This window comes from Osmia lignaria, chromosome 2 (assembly GCF_051020975.1).
Source record: "Osmia lignaria lignaria isolate PbOS001 chromosome 2, iyOsmLign1, whole genome shotgun sequence".
Classification (NCBI taxonomy): Eukaryota; Metazoa; Arthropoda; class Insecta; order Hymenoptera; family Megachilidae; genus Osmia; species Osmia lignaria.
Genome location: NC_135033.1, coordinates 2,092,635 through 2,113,030, shown reverse-complemented (window position 1 = coordinate 2,113,030; position 20,396 = coordinate 2,092,635). Strand labels below are relative to the sequence as shown.

Here is a 20,396-nt window from a genome sequence, read left to right as displayed (position 1 = left end):
CGTGCGGAATATCGCACAGTACAGTTGGGCACCGTAAAAGTTGCGGACAGTATCAATTGGAATATTTATATATTATTTGATTTCTCAGTTTGTAAAGCTGTTTTAGGCTTATCAATTGTTGTATCTATATTAAGAATAGCTCGTAATCGAGGATTTATAATAAATTCAAAATGTTAATAATAGAAAGATTCATTTTTATGAAATTATTGTATACTGCAAGGTTGTCTGCCATTCTAAATAGGACTGTTGTCAGTTTGTGAAATAACGGTTCCTCAATTTGGCGATGTCTTGTGTTCATGTTTTATTCATACGTGCAATTGAGGTTAGGTTAGGTTATATATTAATATTCCATAGATGTATCTATCCATAGATAAAATCACGACATAAGAAGAGAAATGGGCGCACAAACTTAATTCAGTGTCCAGTTGATACTGTGCGCAATGAGATAGTGCGCAATTGTATAGTGCGTAACTGATGGCCTCTCAGAGAGACAGGGTGGGAGATACTGAATGGGAATATTAGCGGGGACGAAGAAGGAGAATTCATGTACACAAGGACAAAAGGGAACACGGTGATAGACTACATAATTACGGAGGAAGCCGGGAAGGTGAGGATCAAGAGAATGGAAATAGGGGACAGAATTGACTCAGACCATCACCCGCTGATAGTGAAACTGGAAGGAAAGGAAGGAGAGCGGAAAGAAGAAGAGGAAAAAAGAAGACCAGTGCCGAGAGGAAACTGGTCGGAGCAGGGAAAGGAAAGATTTAGAAATGAAATTGCGTGGAGAGAGATGAGGAGGGGAAAACTAGAAGAGGATATCGAGATAATGATGGAAGAATTTAGAAAAGGGCTTGAGAAATGAAGAGGGCATGCAAGAGAAAGGGTTAGTGGGACGAGGAGTGCATGGAGAAGAAGGGAGAAGCGAGAAAGGCGCTAAGAGACTGGAGGAAAGGGAGGACGGAGGGGCAGAGCTACAGGAGGGCCAAAAGGGAGTACAAAAGACTGTGTGAGGAAAAAAAGGAAAAAGAAAATGAGAAATTCGCTAAAGAGGCAGAAGAAGCAAGAACGGAAGGAGAAGTGTGGAGGATAATAAACAGGGAGAGAAAAAGAAGAGGGCGGGTAAAAACAGGCATAAAGGAGGAAGAATGGAGAAGACACTTTATGAATCTTCTAGGGGGAACAGAGAATAAGGTAATCCTGGAAGGGAACAGGGAACGGGAAGGGGACATAAAGGGTGAAGGCAGAGAAGAGGAAGAAAGAGAGAAGGAAGAGGGAGAAGGGGCGGAAGTAGCAAACAAACCCAAGAGAGAAAAGAAGGCAGAGTATGCGGAGGAGGTGAAGGCCAGAACGGTAGAACCGGAGATAAGGAAGGAAAAAGAAGAAAAAAGACAAGAAGCAAAGGAAGGGGAAAAAAGTGGCAATCTAATAATTACAAACCTTTTTATGCGGGCCCCGCTTTGCAATGGGACCTAGTCACAGCCCTGAGTGCAATCTCATCGTCAGTAATATTTTAAACTATCCTATTGTTTTAATTTATACTATTGAATATTTGGTGACTAACATAATACCTAAAATATTAATTATTTATATAAAAAAAGATAAAGAACAGAAATTAATTAAATATGTCAAAAAAATAGTAACAAAATGATAACAAAATGAAAGAAAAAATCTTCATTGCACCGTTGCAATTTTAATATTGAAAATGGTTCCAAAAATCTGTATAAATTTTGTTAAGTCAATTAACTCTGAAAACCTTATTTCGTTGAAAGCATAAGAAACTAAAGAAAAAAGAAACGGAAGGTTAATCGATATTCGGTCAATCAATGCAAGTGGTGAAAGGTGTACGGATTTTCGATCTAACCGTGACGAACACCGTTTCACAAGATATGAATGACTTCCGTTCATTTTCCGAGACTAGTTTCCGCTTCACGACCCTATCACCCGCTTCTTGAGGAAATTAAAAATCTTCGAAAGGGCTTATGGAGTACTTAATCGAGAAACATGCCAAAAGCAAACCTTTTTGGTGGATTTCAATCTACTTATTTACTTCCCCGTTAATTAAGGCTAAATTCTTAAGAAATTTTATGTACATATAATAAAAGGAAATATTACAACAGTAATGTTTTGATGGAATACAAATAAAAATAAAATTGAAAGAATAAAATAGCAATAAAAATTATTTGTTAAAGCAAGAAAGGGAGAATTAAAAAAAAAAGATCATGAAATACTGAAAATATTTTTAAACAGTTATAATCTACAAAATTGACAATCTGAATAAAAAGGTTATCCCTTTACAATCCATTTATTTTTTATAGATATTAAATTCAATTGGCTAATAGATTGACTTTATTTTGAATCGGTGTAACAATCACTGTATTAAACATATGAAGAGTCTGAAGCAATATAAAATAATTTTTAACAAAAAATACAACCGACTTCGAAATGCACTAAAAAGTATGAAATAATTTCTATTTCCTAATGAAATAATTTCTATTTCATTTATACAAATACCCAACAGCTATTAATAAAACCTATTTACTCGTTAAATAGTATAGGTACTAAATACATTTCAACCTTCTCGGTGGCGGCGCGGCGCAAAATTAAAAATACCTGAATATACAATGCTGCCAATAACGATTTCATAGGTTCCCATCAGAGTACACATGTATAGAAAAAACAGTAAAGAATCGGCGACTGCATGCTGATTCATGGACCGGTAGAGACACGTAGGCATACGTAGAATTCAATGTAGTAGTAACAGTAGATTTTCACGAATATCTAGGAAACTAAAGCTTTCCGTTAATTATGCATAATGAAAAAGTTGTTTAGAATCATGCCCCCGATAACATATTAAAAGGTCATTAAAATCGACCAATCTTGGGATTAAAAACTTCCTGTATTTTGCAATAACAATGAAAAAATGAAAAATTTTTGGTAATTATTTAGAAGTGGGTGCTCCTCACCGATTTGCGAGACCTTGAAATATGTTGTCAAGGTCATCATTCTGAACAACTTTTCCCTATACGGTAAAAGCTGGATATATGCAACAAACATTGGGACCCAGACGTTGCATATATCCAGTCGAGGTGTCTAATCTAGGGTTACACGCGACGAGCAGCCAAGCGTGAACGTAGAAAAGGACAGACAGTGGCGGAAAGAGAGAGGTCCGATGATCAAAGGAAAGAGCCGAAACGTATCGGTGTGACTAATACTAATTGAATCAAAAAACTTTTTTATTTTTGACTTTTTTTTAATGAAACTTGTACTATCGCATTGGTGAGATTTTTGTGATTAAAGTGGTACCAAACACGATATAGTTTGAATTATAATTACTTGCTAAAATTGATGTTAAAAGTGGCGAAAAGCAAAGGACGATTGGAAATGAAAACCGGTTGCGGTGTCGGCTCGGGTTTCAAACGTTGCATATATCCAGCCGAGGTGTCGATTCTGGGCATTTAAACGTTGCATATATCCAGTCGAGGTGTCGATTCTGGGCATTTAATGTTTCATATATCCAGCCGCGGTGTCGATTCTGGGCATTTGTACGTTGCATATATCCAGTCTTGGTACCGATTCTGTGTCCGTACAAATCGTTTGTACCGTGCCGCGATACCTATTCTACGTTCGTACACAACATGCAACGTGTTGCATGTTGCATGTTGCGTGTTTGATGTATCTTTGGTGTACGGCCTGCCTTATACATATGTACAGTTTTATTATTATTTTAATAAATAAATATAATTCAAATCATATGGTGTTTGGTACCATCTTAATCAGAAAAATCTCACAAATGCGTTAGTAAAAGTTTCATTAAGAGAAAGTTAAAAATAAAAAAGTTTTATCGTTCAATTAGTATTAGTCACACCGATATTACGGTCGGATCATAATACACCCATTCCTCGCCGAGCGGCTCGGTTCGGCTTAGGGTGATCCCCCCAAGTGGAGGGATAGCGATGTTGCATATATCCAGCCAAACTTTTGTTGCATATACAGTAAAATATGCAACAAAAGTTTGGCTGGATATATGCAACATCGCTATCCCCCCCACTTGGTGGGATCCCCCCAAGCCGAACCGAGCCGCTCGGCGTTAGTAATATCGGTTAGTAATATCGGTGTGACTAATACTAATTGAACGATAAAACTTTTTTATGTTTAACTTTTTCTTAATGAAACTTTTACAACGCATTTGTGAGATTTTTCTGATTAAAATGGTACCAAACACGATATGGTTTGAATTATATTTATTTATTAAAATAATAATAAAACTGTACATATGTATAAGGCAGGCCGTACACCAAAGATACATCAGATACGCAACATGCAACATGCAATTTTACTGTACATGTTACCGCCGCTCGGCCTTAGTTTCCAGGATATTTGCAAAAATCTTTGGTAATTAGTTAGAAGTTTGCCCTCCTCACCGATTTTCGTGACCTTGAAATATGTTGTCAAGGTCATCATTCTGAACAACTTTTTCCTATACATGTTACCGCCGCTCGGCCTTAGTTTCCGAGATATTTACAAAAATCTTTAGTTAAACTTAGATTACGAGTACACTGTATTCCGGGAAAAATGAAGACTGAATGGTGATTGAAAGAGTGATTGAAGTGGTTTGAGGTTAGGGTTAGGGTTAGGGTTTTGTTTTTGATTTTTTCACGTTATAATTACTCTTTCTTTCACTTTTTATATATTGTATACCTATTATTCATTTTGTGTTTTGTCAGAAATCGGAAACATTTCGCCCATCATGTCGAAAAATATCATTATACGCTCATTAACATCGTGTTGACGTCGGAATAAAAACTCAACTATATATTCCACGTAATGAGACATACGAGTTCCATAACGAGGAATATTAGCTCTGGTATTACGCCATGTACGCAGTAAACCTAAACCTAACCTAAACCTAACCTAACCCTAATCCTAACCTCAAACCACTTCAATCACTCTTTCAATCACTATTCAATCTCCATTTTTCCCGGAATACAGTGTACTGGTGACATAAGTATAAGTTCAGTTTTTTACGAATATCTCGGAAACTAACGCCGAGCGGCGGTAACATGTATAGGGAAAAGTTGTTCAGAATGATGACCTTGACAACATATTTCAAGGTCACGAAAATCGGTGAAGAGGACCAAATTTTTTTCGTAATTATTGAGATTAGGTTACACCTCACCGATTTTGATGAAATTTAAATATGTTGTAAAACTCAACATTTTGAACAACTTTTTCCTATACATATAACCACCGCTCGGCCATAGTTTTCGAGATTTTTTCTAAAACTGCTGCTACTACTACAATGAATTCTACGTATACCTATGGATGTACGGCGGCGTATGCGTCACCATCGGACCGCCGCTTATCTACTGTTTTCACAAAGGCATCGCGGCGGTCGAAAAGCCATGGATATAACGGATGACCTTTTTAACACCGTATTGACGGTTTATATTTGTTTAATCTATAGATACATATTGCCTCCGAAAAAGTTCAAAATCTAAAATCATCGGCACCCCCTCCCCATAAATTATAACCTAACCTAACTTAATTACCCTATTTACATATTTACACAGTTATGCATCCTCCTTCAATAGAATAATTAGGTAAGGTTAGGTTAGGTTATATTTTATGAGGCAGGTGTGAGGCCTCGCCCACGCCTTTAAGAATCCAATGCCTGCTATTCGTTCCGAAAAATTTGTTCTCCCGACTAACAATAAGTATGGTTTCGAAACAATTATTTGTTTTAAAACATTTACCCGTTACATATATCTATGGCTTTTCGCCACCGCAATGTATTTGTGAAAACAGTAGATAAGCGGCGGTCGGTTGCTGACGCATACGCCGCCGTACATGCATAGGTATACGTAGAATTCATTGTAGTAGTAGTAGCAGTTTTTTGAAAATATCTCGAAAACTAAGGCCGAGCGACGGTATATGTATAGGAAAAAGTTGTTCAAAATGTTGAGTTTTATAACATATTTAAGTTTCATCAAAATCGGTGAGGTGTAACCTAATCTCAATAATTACCCCAGATTTTTGTAAATACATATGTCAATTATGCTTAGCATGGCAGTATACAGTGCTATTTAAAAGACACAAACTGTCTTCATTTTTTTTGTATATTTTTTAAAATTAAAAAACTAACATTTTGAAGGTTTTCTTTATACTAATAAATATTTCATCGGAAGCTACTCTAAATATCATATCCATCTGTTGTGTATGGAGAGAAACTTTACACCATAAGAGGTATAACTATTTTATTTAACACACGGCTTATTACATGTCCTCGACCGGGCTACCGAATCGTGCGAAGAAGACTCTCGCATTCTCTCGTTCGTGGAGAGGACACTCGCGTAAACATTATATACATGGCGCTCATTTGTCGCTAGTGTTATTATTTCGCGGTTAATTTAAACTATCTATAACACCATCTTTAAAAACTGAAAACATGTCAAGAACTGCAGTTTTTGATAAAAATCTGTAACAAAATATACGTATGTATCTGTGAAACCTTTCTCTACCACATACATACATAGACGTGTGTGCTCTTTCATGCAACAGGCGTGTAGAGTGGATAATAACGTGCACTCGATATTGCATTCCGGAAACATTGGAATTCGAATTTTCGACATAATAGTTCCGAACATTCACTTACTGTGTTTCATGCTTTTTCTATTACCCAAGACAATTTGCTTTGCTTAAAGAACGGTTTTATAACGAAAAACGATGATTTTTTAACTAGTAGATAATTTGGTGAGAGAGAGTTTATAGAGTGGTTGATGAATTATTCGGGTTAAAAATAATTATGGAATATTAATTTTTCTGTAACAAAATATTTTGTTATTTTTATCGTGTGATTTTGTATCTTTTCTATTTGTGAAAATCACATTCTAAAAATCACAGATTCTCTGTATCGTCGAAATCTCTCCAACATGGAGAGATCCCGTGTTTCAAAGAATAGGAACTAATATGTGTGAGGAGGAGGGTATATTAATAAATGAATTTAGACGATTTTGAGCCGAAATATTAATAATCGTTTATTGGCTCGGTACATGCTTATGGGGAAAAAGCCCGTCGGCATAAAAAACCCTTGTTTTCTTATTATTACGTTTCGCTTATATTAACGACCGGTGAAAGTGCATACGGTAAACGTTATCGTGTTTAATTATAACATCCGACCATGCAGGCCAGGCATACGCGTGTAATGTTTGACCATATAGGCCACGAGTATGAGTGTAATATTTGACCCTGTAAGCGAATGCGGGTCCGGGTGGTTACATGTAGTAACCAACCCGGTAGGTCGACGCTCGACAGCTTACATGATATCAGGGTTGAGTGTATAATTGGAGAGGTACATGCTTGTAACCAACTCTACGGGTCGTCGTCACGACCATAATATGCGTAATTGTGAATAATTCCGAACTTGCACTCGTGGACGAACCATGTCGTCGATCGCGATCCGAACTGTAACAAGCTGCTTTTCAGACTAAATAATGCACGTCGATCGCCCGAGAACCTTCGCACGAAAGGGGCGGTGACCGAAAAGTTAGCTTTCGTTCTTACTTGCTCTCTTAAGCCGAGTATCCACCTGTATCAAACGCCCGTATCGTATCACCGTTCCGAACCCTTTTGAATAGGCAGACGTTGCCTCGTTGCATGCCACGGCGTGCTACGGCTCGGACAATATTTCTTCGTTTCTTGAAAGAAACTCCTATAGGCGAGAAGTTTCGATTTCCTGCATGCTGTTTCTTTATTGTAATTGTCCTAACCATATCGTGTTTGGTATCATTTTAATCAGAAAAACGTCACAAATATCTTGGTAAAAGTTTTATAAGAAAAAAATGAAAAATAACAAAGTTCAGTCATTGCATTAGTATTATCTCACTGATATATCCGATTCCAGATCATATTATCTCGAGCCTCAAGTGTCATGTTTCCACTTGACATAGCATTTCGGGCCTTCGCCTGGGTATGTTGTTTTTACGTTTCAAGTGGTCTCCGAACCTATCCTTTGAACAGCAAGAAACCGACAATTTTCGGATCGGCCCGTTCCTTCACCTCCGTATCACAGCCCAATAGAACATTCGATACTCGGCAACGGAAAAATCTCTGGAAAATTAACATTGTCCTTTTTCAATAATCACAGAGGTTCTTATTAATATTGCTCTTTTATGTACAGCGTATCACCGAAGATAATTGATCTGTTTAAATATATTTAGACGATAAAATTTGTCTAAATTAAATTAGATTAAGTTCATAAATAATTTCATCGATTTTGAAATGAATCCAATAATACCGCAAGATTTCAAATAAATTGAAACCCAAGTGACGGCACGAAACGCTATCTCAAGTGCAAATGCATAAACCTTTCCTTCGATGCAACGGCAAAGAATCGACAAATTTTTCGGATAGGTCCGTTGCCTCCGTTCCTTTGGAACGGCACGCAGCAAAACGAAACTCCTCGCCTGTAGTGGCCCAGTCCTATTGCCGAACCGTTTCTATCAAGAAACGAAAAAATATTGTCCGAGCCGTAGCACGCCGTGGCATGCAACGAGGCAACGTCTGCCCATTCAAAAGGGTTCGGAACGGTGATACGATACGGGCGTTGGATACAGGTGGATACTCGGCTTTACTTGTCGTGAATGGCGATAACAAACCTTTAGATAATTTACGACATGGCCGTGCTTACGTTAGGACCGATCCTAGTGAAAACTAAACAAAGCCCTGCCTCGACTCGTATTTCGAGACATCGGCTGTCCACGGTGGTCTACGCACCGAACCACTTGAAGTCATAAACTACCTTCGGTCTCGACAAAAGTAAACGTCGACGGCCGAACATTCTCCTTGAGAAAACAAATCGAAAGTTTCTTTAACATTTAGCAACATCTGACTTCATTTTCGAGATATATCTCGGTATTTTTGTAACATGTTGAAAATATTTATTTCAAACACAGTAAGTGGAATTATTAATTGAAATAATCTTTTCATGTAGTATTAAAAATAATTATTTAACATCTAACACACTCAAGCAGGACTGGATTAAGATTTGTGGCGCTCCGGGGCTATAAAACTTTCAAAAGCCTGCTAATTTATTTTAAATAAAATTAAATAACATTTAATCGTAAAGAAAAAGGGCGATAATAAAAAAACATGTCATTCCACATTTAAAGGCTCAGAACGAGACGCCCTGAAAAGTGGAGTCCAGAGCTGCAACCCCTCTCATTGTTAAATCTCCCCTCGATCCAGCACTGCACAAGAAGGAAGAATACATCAGTGTATTAAAAAAATACACAGAAACCCAAAACATTATAAGTTGAATAATGTTTCAAATACATATAATTATTTAAAACGTCATTAAATTATTATAAGACTTTTTGTACCATTTGCGACCGCAGGTGTACAATTTTTGGCCATTTGTAGAATTGATAAGAATCCAGCATATCGTCTTTAGGACACATAGTAAGAATCACAGCACACAAATATTTATTACTGAATATATAATACAATATTTTTTATAAAAAAAATATCTTTTTCTACTTAATATAATGTAGCGTATACATTCTTATGTTACGAATTGCAAACATCATAGCAAATGTATAACAAATTCAACCTTCAATACAAATATGTAATACTTGAAATATTATTTTATAAAAAATGTAACATTTTCTAAATACAAAATTAATATTATTATTTTTATTTATTCAGTAACGAATTCACTAAAACTAACTGTTTGCGGTCGAACCCCGGGATATTTCCAACGAAATACCCATGTTTACAATAATTACGACCGCAAATAATTAAGAATAATTTTATTTGTTTCAATCGGTCGTCGGATTCGCGCAGCGTTTCAAATCAAACGATGGACAGTTCCCAAGAGTTCCAAGCAAATCCCAGGATTCGTATTATTTATCCTTCCCAATGAAAACGATCGTGAAAGGGTGTTGATGTTGATTCTGGTTTGTGTGTTACAGCAATTCGTGTGGAGCGAATTCTCCGAGGAATATAGACCAACCGAGCGCAGAGAGACTTTCTATCCGAGCGTGGTACTGGCCGATCGATTATACGAGCTAAAAATCACGGATTTACCGACAATCCCATACTTTCCGGTCAGCTCGCACCTCGAATGGACGGACTTCCGTTATTACGGCTTGCGAAGTGCGAACGCCTACGTGCTTGTGTTCGATCTCAGCAATCAGGACACCTTTCAGGTACGTAAGTACTGTATGCGTCCACTAAGTTGAGACTCGAGGTGACGCCTACCGTTCTTTTTCTCTGTCGATGCGTATACCTTTCTTTTTCTCTGTCACGCGACACACTTCATTTCTACTAGTAGTTGTAACCTAGTAAGCGAATAGCGAAAATGCGTGTGGGTCAACTGTATAAGTGTGCGTGTCTTAGCCTGGCCATCTAGCTCCGACCAATCAGACCCAATTCGTTAGGAGTCTCAACTTAGCAGACGCGTACAGTACATTTATTCTTTAAATCTGCAATCTTCAATAGCCAATAGGAGTGACGACCCAAGTCTGAATTGATTTTAAGGACCTCGTACGGCCAAATTGAGAAACTCTGGAATATCATTGTCTCTCCTGTACACAGTAAACTCTCGTTATATTACCACATGAACGATTTGACGCTCGTATGGATTTTAAAGCATACTAGTGTCACTCTTGCACCATTCATAGTCTATAAAAATAATACATTTCTATTTGATCTTTCCTCTCCAAATAAGAGCTTGGAAGCTTGATAAATTTTTCGCTTCTAGAGTCATATCGGGGGCAATATAACGAGAGTCTCCTATACAAAGAGAAGGACGGTAGTCAAACAGCCATGCTGATATAAAAGGGTTGAAATTTAACGATTCCGTAATTTAAAGATTGTAAGGCGAGGAAGCAATATTTTGTCATCATACTTTTTGAAAAATATTCTTTGTATAATTATACAACGGCGTACAGAGCTCGATTTTGCAATTTGGCTTTTGAAATTTTATAAAGATATATTTTTTTAGAAAATTAATTTTTACCATTTTTTCCCAAAAAGCACTCTATACGTCGATGAGTATACTTCTCTTCAGTATGAATATCATACTTAGGATGAGATTTTTTCAGAATTGGGTCCAGAAAAAATTAATTACTTTTTTATGTTTTACTTCTACTCCGCCAGAGGTGCCAAGGTCATTTCTATTGACCCTTAAGGGGATAGACATGGGTAATGCAGCGAGGTGACATTACTGGCAAAAATGGGCCTAAAAAGGGGTTTACGGGAATACACTTTTCGTCCTTATATGAGAAGATTTGGGGCTAGGTGAGGGCTCATTCGAAAGAGGAAGGTCCAATGCAGGGCGGTCTGGTCATGGTTCAACGAAATTGTGTTGATATCTAACAATATGAGTGTCCAAAGTAGAGGAAAAATCGACAAAATACATCCGCAAATTCCAAGTATCTTTTAGCAGTGCCGTAACGAGGGTATGAAGCGCCTGTGGCAAGTGTCTAACTTGTGCCTCCCCGTAACCCAATAATGACAAAAAAAATTAAAAATTTTAATGTAATAATTTAAATTTTACTAAATGCGATATATTAAATACTATTAACCTCATCAAAATGAGTTGCCTGTATATACAATAATGTATTTGTCAAGGTATTTATATGAATAAATATTCGTATTCAATGACGACAAACTAGAAGAAATACAAAACATAGGTATATGTTAAAATAATATAATGAAACAAAACAGTTCCTCATATTTTATAAAATCATTTTTCTCGCTTTTTCATTTGCAAACACATCTATTATGTCGTCATAATTTAATGTCTTGGCAACATCTTTTTCAATTGATATTATAGACATGTTTGTTAATCGCTCTTGTCCAATAGAAGAACGAAGGTACGATTTTACAATTTTTAATTTGCTAAACGAACGTTCGCAGGAAGCTGTTGTTACAGGCGTTGTTATGAAAATCCTTAATGCTATGTCTAGATATGGATACGTGTTTTGTAATGACAGTTTGTAATTTTTTTGCAAGATTTGAAAAGCGTCCATATCACCTAAATTTTCAAAAACTTCCATGGCTTGATATTTGAAACTCTCAATTTCACATACATACAAAGGTCTGTTGCACATCGTTTAAGATCATCTAGCGGCATTATTTGTAAAGCGTGTCCATTTAAAAAACTGAAGTCGTTTGCGACCTCATGCAAAGCAGTAAATCTGTCATTGAGTTGTATCAGTATTATATCTAAAACTTCACACATTTCTTTTTTATCCGACTTCGAAAAGGAGGCGGATACTCAATTCGATGTGTATATATATATATATATATATTTTTTTTTTATGTATGTTCACCGATTACGCCGAGGCGGATGGACAAATCAGAACGAAACTTTTTGCATGTTGTTGAGTATAATTTCCGATTGGTACTGTAAAGAAACTATTTTGAATTTTTTCATTGCTAACGACTTTCATTGCAAATAGCAAAAAATCTACGCCTTCATGTTACTCTGCAAGGAATGTATCGTTCGCGATGAAACCTTTCATATTTAGTAGGATATACAGGGTGTCACGCGACTACCTCGACAGCCGAAGAGGGATGATTGATAAGGCGATTCTAAACAACTTTTTCCTTTGCCAAAATGTTGGTTAAGGCTTGATTTTCGAGTTATTAACAAAAAACACCGACCAATTCAAGCGCGTATAGCGCGCGGTTTCAGGGACTGCAATATCGGCTACGAAAACCGGGTCTGACGTGGATCGCGAACGAACGGCTTGGCACCCCGTTGGCGTAGTACAATAAAAAAACTGAACTGGTAGAACAGTTTTAGTCGTTGTTTGAACCTAATCTCTTGTTGCCTGCATTATATTGCGCGTGCGACGGCGCAACGTAAATTGGAATAATAGAAATTAGCTGATAGAGTTGCAATTAGATGGTTACAAAACTATAGCTAATTCCTTCTCCCGATTTTTGCGCGATGGTTAGGTATTCAGTGCCACCAGTCTTGAGCGCGTTTAACGTGGTTAAGCGTTCTCTACGCCCAAAACGATTAAAAGACGGAAAACGATGATGTTAGTTTTCAATAATTAGGTAATTAGTCTTTCGTTGGGTTCATCGGTGCTCTGGGTCCCGTACGGGTCCCTCCTTGAAACTATATGTGTTGGTAAGCGTGGTTTTAAGACTATGTGATGGTAGCTGTTTGAAATAAATGTGATACTGTTTAGATAAAGAAACTAGTTTAATTGCAAAATAATTTATTCTGTACAAAAGAAAATGGTAGAAAAAGTTCAATTTAGAAACTGAGTTGAATATGAGATTTTACTGAATTTAGAAAATCACCAGTTCTATGTAACAATGTTCATGAATTTTGATAAGTGTAAAGATGCTTATTGTATAGGTTGACAAATTAAATTATCCGCGGTAATAACACTTTGAGACACAATTTGAGGCGTATCGATGTTTTGACCGGACGTAACACGAGTATGTTAGATATAATTTCTACGAGGCGAGTTCGATCACGGTTCTGGGATAAGTGCCATGCCGTTCCTCATGGTCCTCCTACCAGAAGATGCAAGATCTTCCCCACTCTGTGGCCAGATCCTTCTAGAACACCCTTATCTTTTTACACGTGCCATGCAGCACCATGACTTCGGGTCATCGGCCACACGCGCGTTCCTTCGAGGATCGGCGATCGAACTCTCTATCGCCGTTCCATAAACAAAACATCCGCGACTCTTAGAATTTGTCGCACCTCAAATATCAACTACCGCCGGCCTAAGTCCGATGACAGACGTATGGCTCGGGGTATCGATAGCTTAAAGAATCCTGAGAAATCTTTGAAAAACAGGTCAAAGCCCCAAATGCAATGACCCTGCCACGTGTCAACCTTTGCACACGTGCTGACGCTAACAGGTACGACTATTTCGCCTTTATATCTGGATAACAATTCGTTGATTTGATAAAATAATTTTTAACAAAAAATACAACCGACTTCGAAATGCACTAAAAAGTATGAAATAATTTCTACTTCATTTATACAAATACCCAACAGCTATTAATAAAATCTATTTACTCGTTAAATCGTATACTAAATACATTTCAACTGTCGATGGTAGCAGAGCGTGGTTAAGGCAAATAAAATGATAGTGTGCACCACATGAGTAAAAGAGAAAAAAAATATATTCAGAACAAGCAAAAACGTTTTCTACAAGCACAAGGTCCAAGCGCAGAACTATCGAACATCGAGGGCGCGAAACGGAAGCGCCAAAACGGCGCCGCAAATTGGCGCGAGGATATCTAACGCATAGCGCGAATTTCAACACTCCCCCTTATCCGCGCGTCAATGAATCGCGCATGTTAATTTTGCATATTGAGTAACTTTACACACTTTAGATGTTTTATTTTTGGTAATGACTTAGTGAACATATCGGCTATCATATCATTTGTGCTTAGATACTCCACGCTAATGTTGCCATTTTCCTGTGCTTCACGTGAGTAGTGATACCTTATATCTACATGCTTACTTCTAGAATGGTGAACGCTATCCCTACATAGGGTTATTGCGCTCTGATTGTCGCAGAATACGGTCGATGCATCTGGTATGAATTCCTTAAGTTTAATATGGTACAGTAGTTCCCTTAAATATACGACTTCTTTCGTGACTTCTGAAAGCGCTATGTATTCGGCCTCCATAGTTGACAACGCAACGCATTTCTGCTTCCTTGTTCCCCAACTAATTGGACCACCCGCTAAGGTTACAACGTATCCAGTGCACGAATGTCTATCAACTACATCGCCTGCCCAGTCAGAGTCTACGTACGCTTGTAATTTGGTATTTCCTTTGGTATATGTTATCGCATAATCTGTTGTTCCGCGTAAATATCTTAATACGCGTTTTGCCTTTTGCCAATGACTTATGTCTGGATTATCACAAAATCGACTTAATGCACTCGCTGCAAATGCAATGTCTGGGCGTGTCGCGTTAGCCAGATATATTAAACTCCCTACTAACTCACGATATTGCTTTCCTCGAGTTTCTAATGTATTCTCGTCGGATTGTGAAGCATCCGCCTTTACAAATTTTTCATTTGGCTCCAACGGGGTTGCCGAAGGTTTACAATTATCCATTCCGAACCGTTTTAACAAATTTTCCGTGTATCGGCGCTGTGATATTTTCATGCTTCCATTTCCAGCTTCCCTATCAATATGCATACCTAAAATATCTTTAATCTCGCCGAGATCATTCATCTTAAACTTACGTTTTAGTAACTCTTTAACTTTATGTATCCTACTTAAACTCTTTGATCCGATTAATAAATCATCTACATATACTACGATTATGACATCGCTATTTTCATCTGAATCTGTATACACACAGGGATTAGCCGCGTTTTTCTTAAAGTTTATACTCGCTAAATAACGATTCAATTTTTGATACCATTCTCTGCCTGCTTGTTTCAAGCCGTATAGAGGTTTCTTTAACTTACACACTTTTTCTTCTTGAGAAGCGTCCTTGAACATCTCCGGTTGAACCATGTAGAGTTCATCTGTCAAGTCTCCTTGGACGTATGCTGTGACCACGTCCATTTGATGAACGTACATTTGTTTCTCCACACAGCATGCTAGAAAGGTTCTAATGGTCTCGTATCTAGCGACTGGAGCAAACACCTCGTCATAGTCGATTCCTTTCGTTTGCTGATCTCCACGCGCAACCAACCTCGCTTTAAATTTATCCAAGGATCCATCTTGTTTCGTTTTTACCTTGAAAACCCATCTATTCGTTAATACTTTAGTATTTCTGGGTCTACTTACCAGATCCCAAGTATTGTTGTCAATAAGGGAGTTATATTCAGTCTTCATGGCCTCTAGCCACAATTCTTTTTCTGGACTATTCATCGCTTCTTTTACGTTGCTTGGTTCCACGTACTGATCATTTTGAACTATCATTGCTGTGTCGTATATTTTTCTTGGCCTGCCTGGTTTCCCTGTCCTCAACAACCTTGGTCGTCCAGGTCCTCTATTTACTTGAATCGGAGTATTTTCACTGGCATCATGAAACACAGGTTCATCATCGTCAATAATTGTTTCGTTTTCTTCAACTTCTTCAATAGGAGGATTAACTGGAATATCTATATGTGTTCGTTCTTCCAAAATCTCTTGCCCCCCCTCAACCATAAATTCTTCATATTTGTAGTTCGTTTGGAAATCATTTAAGAATTTTACATCTCTGGCTGTGTCCATTTTCCTTTCGTTCGGGATCCATACTTTATATGCCTTAGATTCTGAAGAATATCCTACGAATATCCCGCTCTTGGCTCGTGGATCCATTTTTCCTTTTCCAGGATTGCGATCGAGGACAACACTTTTACAGCCGAATGTTCTAAAGTGGGATACCACAGGCGCCTTACCTGTCCACATTTTAAAGGGGGTTTCCCCATCGAGGCTACTAGACGGACTTCTATTTCTGATATAGTTCGCTGTTGATATTGCCTCTGCCCAAAATGCAGGTGACAAATTAGATTCCAGCAATAAACACCTTGCCATTTCTACCAGCGTCCTATTCCGTCTTTCTGCGATGCCATTCTGCTGTGGAGTGTGTGTGACTGTTAATCGTCTACGTATGCCACACTGATTCAAGTATTTGTCGAACTCCTGATTGCAGAATTCTTTTCCATTATCGGATTGTATACATTTTAGCCTTTTTTCTGTTTGATTCTCCACCAGATTCTTAAACTTTTTAAACTCAGTTAATGCATCACTCTTGCTTTTCAAAAATCTGATTTCGCACCATCTGGAATGATCATCCACGAGCACCATGAAGTACCTCGATCCACCCAAGGACTGAGTTCGCATTGGACCACAAATGTCAATGTGTACAATATCCAATATTTCAGTTTTTCTTTCTGATTTCTTTGGGAATGGTAATCGTGTAAATTTTCCTTTCAAACATATCTCACATGGAGGAAGCTGCTCATTCAGTTCGAGATTTATTCCATGTGCAAGCTTGTTCTTCACAATTTTCTTTAAGTCTGTTGCATTTAGATGGCCATATCTCCGATGCCATTCCAACAGTTTTGACTTTTCTGGCATTATTTTCCTGGCATGTTCATTATTTTCTTCTATACAATAAAGGCCATCGTTACGATTTGCTCTTAAAAGAATTTTATTATCTTTATTTCTAACTTCAGCAGAATTCTTTCTGAAAATAACGTGATGACCCTGATCAGTAATTTTCGCTACTGATAACAAATCAGTTCTTAGATCTGGTACATAAAGTGTATCCAATAGATTAAATACATGTTCGTTATTGGTAATCTGAACTATGCCTTTGCCTTTGATTTCTGTCGTTTCAGAACTTGCTAAATTCAAATTTTTGTACTCAGACGTTTGTAATTCTTTAAATCTCCCTTCGTCTTGACACATATGTGAAGTGCAACCACTGTCCAGACACCACCTGGAATTACGTGAAACTGTTAATGCAGAATGTTTAATGGCCGAAGCATACAAACAGTCCTGTTCTGCGTTATTAGCCTTATGCTTGTTTGCATTCTTTCTCTTTTTGCATTCAGTAAATTTATGGCCAAATTTCTTGCAATAGTTACATCTAAACTTAAATGCTTCTTTGGGTTCCTGTTTTTCATTGCTTTCTGTCCTTGGTTTGAGTTTTGGGTTTCGTTGAAAATTCTTGCCAATTGAGAAAGCGTCTTGAACTGTTCCAGGAACATTTCCTTTTCGAGCATCGCTCTCCTCTAAAATCTTTAATCTTAAGTTCTCTGGTGAAGGCAACTCGTCCCTGGCTTCTATTGCACAACGAAAGTTTTCAAAATTACTTGGCAAACTATACAATAACATAATGGCTAGGAGATCTTCGTTAATTTCAATATCCATATTTTGCAACTTATCGACTGCATCAAAGAAATTGTTCATATGTTCTCTGATATCTTGACCCTCTTGCATCTTATGTAAAGTCAATTGCTTCAATAACGTTGCCTTGCGAGCAGGGCCTTTTGTTCGATAGATCGATTCTAATTTCAACCAAACTTCACGAGAAGTTTCGCAGGACTTTATTTGACTTAATTGAGATGGGTGTATAGATAAAATTAAATCTGACCTTGCCTTCTTGTCCATTGTCTTCCAGATACGGACTTCATTTTCCGAGGCAGTTTCCTTAAGCATTATTTCACCATTTATATATCCCCACGCGTCATTTTTGATCAATAAAGCCTCAGCTTGCATACGCCACGTATCATAGTTGTCCTTTCCAAGCAGTTCAATTCGTATTGAATTTGATTGACTCATGGCTTATACTTGACGCAGGAAGAAATATCTTTCCCACGTGGCCGGTTCAGAGTTAACCTCACTTTCTGCTCGACGCACCACGTGCTTTTCAGGAACTTAACTATTTTTACCTTAATTCTTTAATACGCGGTATCGTCTGGGCCCATAACCTGTCGATGGTAGCAGAGCGTGGTTAAGGCAAATAAAATGATAGTGTGCACCACATGAGTAAAAGAGAAACAAAATATATTCAGAACAAGCAAAAACGTTTTCTCCAAGCACAAGGTCCAAGCGCAGATCTATCGAACATCGAGGGCGCGAAACGGAAGCGCCAAAACGGCGCCGCAAATTGGCGCGAGGATATCTAACGCATAGTGCGAATTTCAACATCAACCTTTTCGGAGGCGGCGCAAAATTAAAAACTTTCTTCTACTAGGAAGATCCTAGTTCAGGCGTCAGCAACCTATCAAATCGTTATTGGCATCATCGTATATTCGGGTATTATTAATTTTGCGCCGCCTCCGTAAAGGTTGAAATGTATTTAGTATACGATTTAACGAGTAAATAGGTTTTATTAATAGCTGTTGGGTATTTGTATAAATGAAGTAGAAATTATTTCATACTTTTTAGTGCATTTTGAAGTCGGTTGTATTTTTTGTTAAAAATTATTTTATTACACACTTTTTAGTGGAACGAGCAGTATTTGTAGGATGCCGAAAGGTGGTTTACCGTTCTTATTGGTTAATTACAATAACGATAGTTTTCAACGCTAACAAGTTCCATACATTTCTGCAAGTGGGATCATCGCGGAAATATCTCTTATTAAATGCAAAAGGTTTCATCGCGATCGGTACATGCCTTGCAGAGTATACATATGTATATAGAAACAGTAGAGAATCGGCGACTGCATGCTGACTCATACACCGGTAGAGACACGTAGGCATACGTAGAATTCAATGTAGTAGTAACAATAGTTTTTCACGAATATCTCGGAAACTAAAGCTTTCCGTTAATTAAGCATAAGGAAAAAGTTGTTCAGAATCATGCCCCCGACAACATATTAAAAGATCATTGAAATCGTCCAACCTTGAGATTAAAAACTTAATGTATTTTGCAATAACAATGAAAAAATGAAAAATTTTTTTTTAATGGGATCAATCGGAAGACATACCCTACAAGATGCAAAAGGTTTCGTTCCGATTGGTCCATCCATCTCGGAGTAATCGGTATACATACTGATCGAATTGAGTAACCTCCTCCTTTTCGAAGTCGATTAAAAAACTAGCGGATTTGTACCGCACTGAGAACGCCTTGGACTGAGGGACTCTCGGAACCCGAAGACTGACCAAGGCGCCCCTTTTGAGGTGTTAGAATAGGCTTACGAAATAGACGCACTGCGAAAATATTCGATAAAGTATAAATCTGCAATACCTCAATTGTTGGAACGATCTGACGCGAGAGACTCTCGGAACCCGAAGGCTTATCAGATCACCCGTTTTGCCAGATTTTGACCGTCGCGTCGTGTTTCGGAAATGTAATTGGATCGACTTACCAAATCGGTGTTTAAATAAAACAAGATAATGATATATTTGCTTTTGAAAATCGCTCGGTATTCGCTTGATGATCTGGAACGCCAAAGGAACGATAAGATATTCGTCGATCAGGCACTTGTCGGGGCGAAATTGAATTAAACGGAACGAGACGTTGACGAGAAACAGGTTCACAACGATTAACGAATTACGAAGATTAAAAAGTTAATTGATTATACGCGATAATGAAGTTAATACGAAAAACTACGCGAACAACGGATAAAAATAAAGAAAGAAAATGATAGAATTTTAGGTAGGAAGAAAAATTAGCGTGCGCGTCACTGAGTCCTTATTCCGAATTCGCGATTTTCACCCTCACGACACTCTGCCTCGCTACGCGGAGGACTTGCCGAGCAGAAAATTACGCGAAGTTCGAGAATAACTCTGTTTCTCGGACACACGGGCTCCTGATCACGTACTTACGATTGATCGACCAAGAGTGTCGAATTCCGATCGCGATCATCGCCTGAAGGGCTCGTCGCACGATCGTCGTCCTGTGTGGGGACGTTTCGACGAATCTGGGTACGTTTCGGGAGCGTCGCGTGTACG

At 37.9% G+C, this 20,396-nt stretch overlaps 1 protein-coding gene across 1 annotated transcript in view; it reads left to right on the top strand.

Annotated features, from left to right (window-relative positions):
• Positions 1-20,396, top strand: part of LOC117606021 (ras-like protein family member 10B) — a 166,805-nt gene that overhangs the window by 64,403 nt on the left and 82,006 nt on the right. The window contains exon 3 of the mRNA XM_034327980.2: positions 9,969-10,205. Within this exon, the coding sequence (XP_034183871.1) occupies positions 9,969-10,205 (237 nt within the window). The remainder of the gene's footprint in view (positions 1-9,968; positions 10,206-20,396) is intronic.